Source organism: Protopterus annectens, chromosome 7.part1 (assembly GCF_019279795.1).
Source record: "Protopterus annectens isolate FY-2018-M chromosome 7.part1, PAN1.0, whole genome shotgun sequence".
Classification (NCBI taxonomy): Eukaryota; Metazoa; Chordata; order Ceratodontiformes; family Protopteridae; genus Protopterus; species Protopterus annectens.
Genome location: NC_056740.1, coordinates 236,946,831 through 236,960,383, shown reverse-complemented (window position 1 = coordinate 236,960,383; position 13,553 = coordinate 236,946,831). Strand labels below are relative to the sequence as shown.

At 38.0% G+C, this 13,553-nt stretch overlaps 1 protein-coding gene across 1 annotated transcript in view; it reads left to right on the top strand.

Moving 5' to 3' along the window:
* Nucleotides 1-13,553, top strand: part of LRRK1 (leucine rich repeat kinase 1) — a 2,417,153-nt gene that overhangs the window by 2,253,944 nt on the left and 149,656 nt on the right. The window contains 2 exon segments of the mRNA XM_044078686.1: nucleotides 567-592; nucleotides 10,918-10,939. Of these exon segments, the coding sequence (XP_043934621.1) occupies nucleotides 567-592; nucleotides 10,918-10,939 (48 nt within the window).

Genomic DNA, 13,553 nt, shown 5'->3' with positions numbered 1-13,553 from the left:
TAAAATAATCGCGGCTGCATGAGGCACTCTCAATGTGAGAGGGTGGAACAAAACTACTGAGGCTGAAGCCTGTACTGCCATTGCAGCTGCAACTACTGCTTGTATGCAGTGGGGTAAAGACCGTGCCACTGGGTCCAGTTGTGATGAATAATAAGCAATAGGGCGTTGCTTGTCCCCATGCTGCTGTGTTAACACTAATGTCATATAACCTTGTTTACAATCTACAGTTTGGAAAAAATGTTTATGAGAGTTTGGTAATCCCAAAACTAATGAGGACGCTATTAACTGTTTCAGTTTGCAGAAAGCAGATTCTGCTTCTGGTGTCCATTGTAACAAATCCTGTGCTGCTATAGGCTTTTTATAAATCAGGTTAGTCAATGGTGCAGATTCCAAGGCATAGTTTGGAATCCAACTCCACAAAAATTAGTCGTACCCAGGAAGGACATCATTTCCTTCTTGGTAGTGGGTTTTGGTGCTTGCAAAATCGTTACTTTTCTGTCCTCGTCTAATATCTTACCCTCCTTGGATATTACATATCCGAGATATTTAACTTGTTTTTTCCAAAGCTGCAGTTTATTTTTGTTTACTTTATGTCCGTCAGTGGCTAAAAATTGTAATAGCGCTATGGTGTCTTCTTTACAATCTTGCTGGGTGGGGGCTGCCAGCAGGATATTGTCAACATAAAGCAAAATCTGACTACCTCTTGGTGGGGTAAATCCCACCGAGTTGCTTGCCATTTCTTGTGAGAATGTTGTTGGACTTTCACAATACCCATGTGGTAGTCGCGTATATGTGTACCTTTTCCCCTGAAATGTGAATGCAAACCAATACTGGCTGTCAGGGTGTATTGGTATCGAGAAGAACGCATTGCTGATATCTACCACAGAAAAATATTTCTGTTGAGGTTTTAAATCATTCAACAGGGTGTGTGGGTCTGGCACCGTAGGTGCCCTTGGTATTACTGCGTCATTTACAGCTTGTACAATCTTGGACCATACACCACTCTCCATTCGCTTTCTTAACAGGAAATAAGGGTGTGTTACATGGTGAATCAGGAGATTCCACCAGCACCCCTTCCTTAAGTAAAGCTGCTATAATAGGTTTGATTCCTACCTCTGCATCTTTTCTTAAGGGATACTGTCTTTTTTGTGGTCTAAATGCTGACTTTGGTGTTATAGTAACTGGTCCCACTCTACGAATAAGTCCTACATCTGATTTTCCTGTTGACCATAGGGTTTCTGGTATATTCTGTAAGGCATTCTCTTCCTCCTTCAATAGGAGTGCTAATCAGCTGTCCTTGCTAGACTGCAAGTGTACAGCTGGGTGGGTCTGAGTTATCCAATTCAGCTTCTGCATTTGTATTCCCTGTTCTGACAGTTCTAACTCTGTCTGTTTTTCCCATCTCATATCTTTTTCTCCTAAGTCTACCCATTTTACATTCTTGTCCTTAGTTAAGCTAACGTGTGGTAATCAATTAGATTTATAGAGTGCAAAGAACTCCTGGGGCAATGAACAGCTGGCTACACTGTTCCCTTCCATGTCCCAGTACAGATTACGTAGTATCAATCTGTTTGCATGATTTCTAAACAATTCTTGCTCATATTCCTTATTAGGTCCTGGTGTGTTACAATAATACAGAGTACAGTGCAACAAATGCTGTTTATCAATGTCAAGGGAGGGGAACTTGCTGATGGCTACGTTCATCAGCTCTTCAGTCACTGCCCCTGGACCAGTCGTAACCAAGTCCTGGCTGTACCAATAAAACATTTTACCCTCCGTTTGCACTGCAAAGGTAGCAATTTGTCGCTGGGGTTCCATACCCTGCATAGTCAGAACTACTGCTATACCAAATAGCTGCATAAGGTCTCTGCCCAAGAGGTTTACTGGGCATTTTGCAGAAACAACAATTTTGCTTTTCTGGGTCAGTCCTGAAACAGGATCAGTTATCACAATATTATGGGAGAGGGGCTCCCGATACAGCTGTCCATTAGCTGCTTTCTCTAATATGTAATCAGGTGACTGTGAGTTCTCTGGCAGTTTGGAGGGATGTATCAGGGTCTGTGATGCTCCTGAGTCACACAAGAATCTGACTTCCCTCCCTTCTACCAGGAGTGTAACTTCTGGTTTCATGTCTGCTAAATAGAGCTCTAAGCTCAATAAAGCCAAATCTAGTATTTCATTTTCTTCACTATCCATGACTTCCTGCACTTCCTCTATTTCTTCTGTCACATTCTCTACTCGCTCTTTCACATTCTCATTTGTCCCTTCTCTGCTATCCCCTTCTAGTGATTCCTGACTGTCATATAGTCAGTCCTCACCCTCCTTATCTTCTGTGGTTGCTTTCTTGTTTTTCTTGCAATCCCTTGCCAAGTGTCCCTTTTTACCGCATTTAAAATATTCACCCCTTTTCTTTCGCCCTTCAAAGTCCTCTGATCGCTGATCAGATTGTTTGTTTCCCTGGGCATTTCTCTTGCCCGTTTTCCTGGACTGTACTACATAAACTTCTGCTCCATCTTCTCCAGAAAATACTTGGGCTTTCTTTTTCTTTTTGCTATTAAAATGCCTTTCGGCATGCCTAGCATATTTAAGTAATGACTGTAACCTGCTTGTACGATCTACCATGTGCTTTGTAATAAAGCTGCTTATGGGCGCAATACTGCCTTTCAAAAATGCATTCTTTAACTGCTGCTCATATGGGGAATCATGTGTCTGATCTTCAGGAACCTGCATTCCACAATGGTTATTAAAACATTCTAATAGTCTGGCATAATATCTGTCAATAGTTTCATCTTCCTGTTGGATGCATTGATTAATGCAAGTCCAGTCTGCCCTAGGCTTCCATTTTCAGAGATGCAGTCTGTAAGACCTTTCACTCTGTTGTCTAATTCTGCACTGCTATGTGGGAGGGGCCTGAGCGCAGCGTCACGGGGATTCCAGTCACTACTAATCATGTGCCAATCTGGTCCAACAATTTGTCAGACTACTTTTTTTTTACCTCTTCTCTGTTTAAATTATAACTTAGCCTCATTCCTTGCAAATCTTCCAAAAACTTTCTAAAATTAACTTTTGGATGGGGAATTCCCTCAGTGGCTTTCCGGATGTCTTCCAGAGTCCAGGGTCTGTACACTAGAATAGTCGGGTTCTGACCTTCTTGCCCTTCCTGAGGATTAGGCACTTCTATAAGTGGGCATATTTCTTCTTTACTCATAAATCATGAATTTCTACCCATTTGATATAACTCAATGTCCCCTTTTGAGTTTCCTGCCCGTGTTCGAGACCTGGTCTCGACGGGATCTCTAATGAACGGTTTCGCTTTTGTAGTGTCTCTACTCACAGTGACAGCAGGATATCGCGGGGGTGGACTTACTTGTTCACTTGCCTCTTATTCTGGTAAGGGAGGTGGAGGGGCTGATGCTATTACTAAATTATTGTCCTCCTTATCTAAAAACATTGCTTTTGAATTATTATTCTTTTGTTCCCTTCGGTTTACTTCCTCAATCCACCTGTGTGCCTGAGGAATTCCTAATTGACGTTGCTTTTTTACCCGCCCTTTAGAATCGGTTTTAAGCTGTTTGACAAGCGAGGATTTTTCTAGTTTACCATCAAATTCATACTTATTAACCCATTTTGAGTAGTATTTAATATTATCAGCACGCTGTGATTTCATGTATTTCGTGTCTTCGGTTAACAGCGGACTTTGGGATCTTTTTGTACAATTATTACTCATTTTGTTCTACCCTTTTAATCGTTACATAACTCCTTATTTTTAACGTGGTATGACGGATTTTTTTATAGTCTCTTCAGAATGACTGCCTACCTGCTCTGTTTCCCTGATCTATGACAAGACAGCAATCTTTTTGTCTCTGACTTGTATAAACGAAGTCTTAACAAAATAAATACAAATCTAGTCCCTGATTTAAAACAGAAAAAAGGTAGATTCACCTTACCTGAGCCTTCGTGATTGATCACCTGGTTTGAATAAACCCGTCCTTCAGTCGTAGATCAGAAAGTGGCTGGCCTCTTTTGTACAACAACTCAGTCGGAGGGCTTTTCAACTAAGAAGAACCGATGTGGTTTCTTCCTCGTACGGTTTCACGCCACCTGGCCTGTCTGATACGAGGCGAAGTGAGGATTTCCAGTCCGAAGGACCAATCTGTCAAAGGAAAAAACTTCAAAGACCAATACACATAAGGTTCAGTTAAGGCATATTTAATTACTTGCTGCAAGGAGACAAAAACATGCAAATACAAGGATTTGTCTAACTACTAACAGGAAGTATGCTTAGTCTTATACTGTTTTACAAGACATGGCCTTCTATGGCTGACATAATCAAACACAACTTTCAGTATTGTTCTACAGCAGATGTTACTCAGATTTTCTGCTGACATGACTAGATTTGTGAGAAACTTTTGAGAAAAATAACCTGGCCTTGGTGGACACTAATTCATTTACAGGCTTCTATTGTACAGTGTTACATTTCAAGGTACTCTTCTAATTCAGATATCAGCAAATGCTGATTGCAGTTCATATTTTTAAACAGGCTTTGTCCTAATTATCTATAGCTTCTACAGCTGTGTATTTTCTCACAGCACAAACGGAACTAATTGTCTAAGCTTCATACAAGTAGTATTGTTCTATTCATTATTTTCCTAACATAAGCAGGAATCATCTGCTTCTCAGTAAATTTCCAAGGCACAAGCAAGATTTTAGCTAACAATACAAGGTCAGAAAGCATCTGCAGTTTGTACAGATTTATGCAGTATGAAATAGAATAAATGTGTTAATCCTTTTCAAGCTCTAAATGCACTAAGCATATTACTAATACACACATTAATACATATTTTTCTGACACTTAATAAGCTGTTCTTATATTATACTTTTTAATTTGTCTTTAGCTTTTTAGTTTCAGTCCTAAGGTAGCACAGTCCCAGTTTACACTGTTGTTTTGAGGAGGAAGGGGGACTTGGTTAAAGGAATGAGTTTAATGTTTTTTGCTCTTTGCAGAACCACCTCTGTAACTACTCCCTTGCTCCAAACAAACTGATTATATATAAGTAATGAATGTTTTCGATTCTTTACATTATTCTCAACTAGGATTGCTTGTTTGATTGTTTCAATAAAGGATATTCCATTTCTAACTCATCTGTGGACTACCTGCTATTTTCTATTGTATTATTTTGTAGTACTATTTTATAGTTCGATTTTTATTAGAGAACTAGGTGCATAACATAATTCAAGGAGTGAATTTCACACCCTCCACATTGTGAAGTTTCTTCTTGTTTTGACAGATATATTATGAAACCTGCCCTCTTTTGTTTTATTTAATGTAACAAAAGACAAGCCAAATGGCTCAAAAACTTGTAAACTAATAAAAATAAAAAAGTGAGCCACCAAGGCAGTATTTGTATGAAACACAAGTTTATTTAACATTAAACACTGTCAAAGTAAAACCAAGTAAGCACTTTCGCCAAGAAACATGAATGGGCTTCATCAGAGTCACTTAGTTATGATGTAACTTCCTTTATATACTCTAATTACTTAAGCAATTATTCATGATTTTGCTTGCATCAATAAAATTACCCTGACTAAACTTAAAGGTATACTTCCCCGGAATATGTCATATACAGAATAACATGCCGTAAACCACAATAATCGGTATATTTAAGATAAAAATATTAATGAACATAATAGTATAAAACATAGTTAAAAAAATAAACTTAAAAAGGTAAAACATAGTTGATCTGTAAATTGCATTCAGATTAGTGTTTTCACAGTACACTTCAAATTAAACCTCTGCTGCCCTTTGTTTCAAAAAGGGAGCTATTGAACAATAATCATCTAAACTTGGCTCGTAACAAGCATTTAGTCTCCGCTGCCATTTAGTTTCTCTGGCTTCTAATTCTAATTCATCATCCCCACCCCTAGAGTCACTCTGCACTCTGTCAATGACAAAGAATAAAAATCTCTTGTAGTTGGGACATTCTAGAGTGTGAACATATAATGCATTGTTCATTTTTTTATTTTGAATGTCTCTAAGGTGCTCAGAAATGCAATCCTGTAGCCTTTTTTTGGTCTTGCCTGCGTAGAAATCAGGGCATGATAAGCATGTAGCTAAATAAACCACTATAGTGGTATTACAGTTGCACCTGCCCGGGCATCCTATAGTACGTTCAAAACTTCCTTTAAAGACATTTGTACTGTGATTTATATTTTTACAGATATTGCAAACACCACATTTGTACATCAATGACCTGTGCTTGCCTTGTTTTCTGTTGACACTTTCAGGAATATTTTTTATATTACGCCCTCTACTGTACACAACCTTAGGTTTATGCCCCACTTTTTCCTTCATTTCATTGTCAAAGTGAGTTTCCCATATATTATTAACACTTGATGCCAAGTTTGATGTTTATGTATTGTATTGTAATACCAGAACAGTGGTGTCTAGCTTGGCCATGTTGGTTCTATTAGTATTTAGACCTGCTATTAAAATAGGCTTAAATATAGTATTTCTTTTAAGCATAACTTCTCTCTTCACATTCAGCAAAAGACTTAAGGGGGTAGCCTCTATTTCGGAACATTCCAGTTAATGTATAGATCTCTTTTTTAAATGTTTCATCACTACTAATAAGCCTAGATAACCTAACCATTTGGCCTTTTATTATACCCTTCCTCTGATGAAAGGGTGGCAACTGTTATAGTGCAGTAACATACTGGAATAAGTTTCCTTTCTGTGGATACTACTGGCAAGGTGCACCCAGCAATATCCTTTGTCATTGCAATGAATGACTTTATAAAATACATCAATGGCACAACCACTTTGCTTGAGTTCACATATAAATGGTACTGTGATAAGATAGAATATTTAGATATTCAGTTGACTACAGGCAAGCTAGACACCACTGTTCTGGTATTACAATACAATACATAAACATCAAACTTGGTATCAAGTGTTAATAATATATGGGAAACTCACTTTGACAATGAAATGAAGGAAAAGTTGGGGCATAAACCTAAGGTTGTGTACAGTAGAGAGCGAAATATAAAAAATATTCTTGAAAGTGTCAACAGAAAACAAGGCAAGCACAGGTCATTGATGTACAAATGTGGTGCTTGCAAGATCTGTAAAAATATAAATGATGGTACAAATGTCTTTATAGGAAGTTTTGAACGTACTATAGGATGCCCGGGCAGGTGCAACTGCAATACCACTATGGTGGTTTATTTAGCTACATGCTTATCATGCTCTGATTTCTACGCAGGCAAGACCAAAAAAAGGCTACGGGATCGCATTTCTGAGCACCTTAGAGACATTCAGAATAAAAAAATGAACAATGCGTTATATGTTCACACTCTAGAATGCCCCGATTACAAAAGGTTTTTATTCTTTGTCATTGACAGAGGGGAAAGCTGAACCAATAGCAGCATATATAGATAAATGGGCAAGTTTAGTGGTAAGTGAGACACAACATATACTCAAAGACTCATGGCACTGTTTGGAATTATTAAGACAAATAAATACAGAGAGCTTGGAGTTTTGTTTCCTAACTGTGGATGGGGTTAACTTGTTCTCAGTAATCCCCCATAATGAAGGGTTAGAGTTCTTCAGGGAAAGCTTGATGGGTAGCAAATCAATAGATCAGTCCACGGTCAATTTATTAGCTGGACTCATGGAAGTGGTCCTGACTAACAACTTTATGATTTTTGAAGGTGAATTCTATCATCAGGAAGCAGGAGTGGCTATGGGGGCCAAATGTGCCCCTAACTTTACAAATCTGGTTCTCCTAGAATGCAAGAGAAAATATGTTTTTTTCCTCTGCCTTTATGGCCAATATATTGTTGTATGTGAGTTTTCTGGATGACATACTAATTTTTTGGCGAGGAGAGGAACATACAATGAATGACTTCGTAAAATACATGAGCAGCACAACCACTTTCCTTGAGTTCACATATAAATGGTACTGTGATAAGATGGAATTTTTAGATATTGAGTTGACTAAGGACATTGCTGGGGGCACCTTGGCCAGTACTATCCACAGAAAGGAAATGTATCCCAATATGTTACTGCACTATAACAGTTGCCACCCTTTCCATCAGAGAAAGGGCATAATAAAAGGCCAAATGGTTAGGTTATCTAGGCTTATTGGTAGCGCCAAAACATTTAAAAAAGAGATCTGTATATTAATTTGAATGTTCCGAAATAGAGGCTACCCCCTTAAGTCTTTTGCTGAATGTGAAGAGAGAAGTTATGCTTAAAAGAAATACTATATTTAAGCCTATTTTAATATCAGGTCTAAATACTAATAGAACCAACATGGCCAAGCTAGAGACACCACTGTTCTGGTATTACAATGCAATACATATACATCAAACTTGGTATCAAGTGTTAATAATATATGGGAAACTCACTTTGACAATGAAATGAAGAAAAAGTGGGGCATAAACCTAAGGTTGTGTACAGTAGAGGGCGTAATATAAAAAATGTTCTTGAAAGTCTCAGCAGAAAACAAGGCAAGCACAGGTCATTATTGTACAAATGTGGTGCTTGCAAGATCTGTAAAAGTATAAATCACAGTACAAATGTCTTTAAAAGAAGTTTTGAACGTACTGTAGGATGCCTGGGCTGGTGCAACTGCAATACCACTATGGTGGTTTATTTAGCTACATGCTTATCATGCCCTGGTTTCTACGCAGGCAAGACCAAAAGAAGACTACGGGATCGCATTACTGTGCACCTTAGACACATTAAAAATAAAAAAATGAGCAATGTTTTATATGTTCACACTCTAGAATGCCCCAATTACAAGAGATTTTTATTCTTTGTCATTGACAGAGTGCAGAGTGACTCTAGGGGTCCCCTGATTAATTAAAATTAGAAGCCAGAGAAACTAAATGGCAGCTGAGATTAAATGCTTGTTGCAAGTCAGGTTTAAATGATTATTGTTCAGTAGCTCCCTTTTGAAGCAAATGGCAGCAGAGGTTTAATTTGAAGTGTACTGCGAAAACACTAATCTGAATGCAACTTACAGATCAACTATGTTTTGCATTTTTAAGTTTATTTTTTTAACTATGTTTTATACTGTTATGTTCATTATTAGTATTGACACTAATATTTTTATCTTAAATGTATCGATTATTGCGGTTTACAGCATGTTATTCTGTATATGACATATTCAGGGAAGCATACCTTTAAGTTTTGTCAGGGTAATTTCATTGATGCAAGCAAAATCATGAATAATTGCTTAAGTAATATATAAAGGAAGTTACATCATAACAGAGTGACTCTGATGAAGCCAATTCATGTTTCGTGGTGAAAGTGCTTAGTTGGTTTTACTTTGACAGTGTTTAATGTTAAATAAACTTGTTTCACACAAATACTGCCTTGGTGGCTTGCTTTTTTATTTTTATTACTGTTTACAACTTTTTTTTTATTTGCTCAACATTTGTTTAGCAGGAAAGTCCAGTCTGGAACAAAGTCAATTTTCATCAGAGGCCCGGGGAGAAATGCTCCAGATGCATGTCTTTGTAACATGGGAGGAAACCCACACAAATGCAGGAAGGACATACAGACTCCACACAGAAGGCACTCCAGCCAAAAATCGAACCGGAGAGCCTCTTGCTGTGAGGCGACGACACTACCACGGCACCACTATGCTGTCCACTGTGCCCTTAACTGCTTGCACTTTGGTTGTGTGATCACAGTTTGCCTTTATTGTTATAGACACATTGCCATACCATTAATAATAATTAATGTGGAAAACACTGGTGAACGTTCATTTTCAGATAAAGAATTAAACTGAGATGAAGTCTGAGATTAGCTATTGCTGTTCAGATGGAGTACCAATCTCTCTGACACAGTGGCAGCAAGTTATTTATAACTGCCTTGGTGAGAGAAGAGCAGCATATTCCTAATTATTTTTAAATGTATGTTATTTACAGGGTAACCATTTGAAATGTTGGGACCCGCTATAGTGAGTCCCAAAATACAGAGACTGAATTGCTGAAAGATTTTTTCAGGGAAACGTTTCCAAAGAAAATTTGGGTGGTGTAGTGTGGGGGTCTTGCCCTCCCCCCAGGTAAAAAAGATGTTTAAAGGAGAACAGCAATTTTTTCAAGATTAGCTCTTCTCCTGTGTTTTCATTTCAGTAGAGAGCCTGTTTACTGCAAAACATCATAACAAAAATGACACTGTTTCAGTAAATAATTTGTTGAAGAGCATTGTTGTTTTTGAGAGCATAGTGCTTCTATATGTATTTTTCTAAAATATCTCTTTGGATAGGTATACAAATCATGAAACTGCAAGGAGGGGTGTACAGACTTACAGTAATATAAATAATTTTTTGATTTTCAGGAGATGTAGATAGCAAAACCTCTAGGGTTTTAATTTATTTTCTTTCAGTAGCTGTCTATTTAGAATGTTTTGGTATTTTCTGGTTCAGATGAGTGTGATTTCCTTCTGTGAAATTGAAAGAGCTTTCTCTAATCCAGTTAAGAAAGTTAAATGGATATTAACTCATTTTGTTAAATTATAAACACTTATGAATAATTAATTTGTATTTTGCTTTCTTAAGAAGCAAATGTTTTTCTTTTAGCAGAGACATAGCTGCTTAAGTAAGACAGAGAGATGACCAGGGAAATGCATTTTGTCTTCAATAACTTTTCTTTTAAGAACACCAGACAAAGGCACGTGGAAAAGGTCTGAAAAAACACTGGTAGGGGTGCAATAATAAGAAAATGGAAAAGGTAGATCCTCCTGAGATAGAAGAGATTTGTGAACTGATGAGTCAGTTACATGCCCAAGAGATGACACAATTAGGTGATGAGTGAAAGTTAAAATAAACTAATGGCAGAAAAGGTTAGGATGAAAAGGAGCACCAACAATAAGACTAGTTTCAAATAGTTGGGAATAGAGCATAGAAAGGGTTCATGTCATCTCAATGTAAGTGGTTTTGGTGAAGGCAAAAAAATCTAAAACCATTAACCAAACCTACCTTCGGTGAACATTGGAGGAAATTTTTTTTGCAAGGGAGACTGAGATATACCAATGCCGAGGTCACATTACTCCTCTGAGGGGCAAAACTACTTTTGGCAAACAGTGTTCGATCTTATAGCACTTGACAAAACTACCTTCTGTGACTTGATACACATCCCATAGAAATACCCCTTGGAGAGGACTGGAACAGAAAATAGACTTTGATCCAATTTGCCTGTATGAGAACATTTTGAAATAATGCTGGTGGTAAATGTAATTTTGTTTAATTTGTATAATACAGAAAGAAGAAAAGCATGTTCACAATGTAAATGTACAGCAATAGTTCTGAAGTTTTGATTTCCTTATTTTAGTTTTTTTCTTATTTTTGTACATGTATGAAGTGACTGATGTTTATAAACATTCACGTAGAATAACAGACATATAGAATGCTTATAAATAAAAAAAGACACAGCTGCTTACCAGCTGTCGTTCAGTAACTCACTGAGATGAAGTAGCCTCTGTGTACAGATTAAGTGAACATTTTAAACTTTTGATACTAGTGAAGTCTTTCAGTCAGTAACAAATCAAGTGCTGTTACTTTTGGCAGTGTCGACTGATATTTTCTGGATTGATATATGCTGGTTTCCTTCCACTGCTGCTTTTGAGAAAAAGAGATAAAACTATTTATTTAGGAGGAAATAGCATTAGTAACTTGTGTAAAAGAATGGTGTGTGCAAAATGAGAATGCATTCTGTTTTCAGTGGCTATCAAGAAGAGATGAAGCCAGCCATGTCTCTTGGGTTATTGAGTTGCTGCATGCTTTGTGGGACTGATTCATTCATATTTTGGACCGCATCAGTATGAATCCTAATGTTGCCATAGCTCTGTACAGATTATTATGTAACATTGCTTTTGTAAAGTACATTTCATATGGAGTTCAGGAAAACGGTGCCTCATGTAACATATATGACATGCTCAAGTAAAGCAAGGAGGATGCCTTTTCTATAGCAGCCCTTACTTGATGTGAGAGGAAATGAGATATTTCATTGGCCCAGAAGAGTAGATTGTTGATCCTGTCTCTCAACTTTGTTACATGCTCATGGAAGATTAGTGACGGTCTAGCCAGATCCCCAAATATCTAAAGGAGGTGCTGGTTTAATTGAGATTATTATCACAGTCAAGAATATTAAAGGACTGGGAGTTTATGATAATTTTTTATAGGTGCCGAATGATATAACATGGACTTTGTTTTTGTTTGTTTGACTTTGTTTTTGTGGTATTGATAGGTAGTTTATTAGGTTCATAGGTTCATAGGTTCATACTAGGCTATCTGCCCAAGGGCATTTATAAGCCTAGCCCATAGTTATGTGGCTTTCGCCACCCCTTTAGTTTGAATAAAAACTATGCCTATCATTTTTCTGTGCCTCTGTCAAGCAGTAACACTGAAGTAATCCCTGGGGTATATCTGCGATCTCCCATCCATTGGTCAAGATTCCTCTTGAACAAGGCCAGCGAGGTGCTCTGCCTCACATGTACCGGGATTTTGTTCCACAGCATAGGGAGTCTCTGGGTGATGAATCTGTCCCTCCAGCACGTTCTATTTATAACCGTGTCAAGGTTTAAGTCTCCCGCTCTTGTGGTTCTGAGGGATCTAGATTTTTTGAGGTGAAGCATATTCATCAAATCTGGGTTTGACATGGCCTTATATGTCAGGCACAGGTCACCTCTGAGCAAGCAGTATGAGACTGAATAGAGCTGGAGTTCTTTCAGTCGGGCAGCATAAGACATATTTTTGAGACCCTTTATCCTTTTGGTGAGGAACTTTTGGGGCCTTTCAAGCTGCAGCAGGTGTCTATTGGAGGTTATCAAGTGCTGAAGTTTAGTTTCAATTGTATGATGTGAAGGATCATACCTCTAGGTGACCATATCTTCATAAGGTAGTAGTGGTAAGTGAGGCTGGTCTCGTGGAAGTTTCGTGGTGAGTATTGAGAACAGAAGAGGTGCTAGAATGGAGCTCTGTGGAACCCCAAAGTGAATGACTGAACAATTGGAAAGATGGGTCCTATTTTTACCTGGACTAAACAGCTGGATAGAAAGTCTTTGAAGCATTTAGTGGCATCAGGGCTGGCCTCGGTGCCTTGCAGACCGAGAAGTAGAATTGGATGGTTATCCATATTAATTAAGATGTCATCAGTCAGGGTCCATATCACAGTCATTGTGCTCCTACCAGCCTGGCTTCCATGCTGTTTTATGGACAGGAGGTAGTATTTTTATAGGTAAGTGATAAGTTGGTTATATATAATTTTTTTTCAAGAATTTTACCAAGGTTGGGTAGCATAGAGATAGGGAGGAAGTGATTGCAAGACGAGGGCTTGGTTTCTTTTGGCATTGGCCTGACAAAAGATGATTTCCAAATATTTAAGAAGCAGAAATTGAATAGTCATAATAACAAATCAAACAGACAATGTTTGTTACTGACAAAAAAAAACATATGCAGCATTAGCAGGGCCCATGCAGCTAGTGTTCATGTCCTTGGAGAGAGCACTTAGGACTTGCTCAGAGGTGATGGGGAAGGCACAGG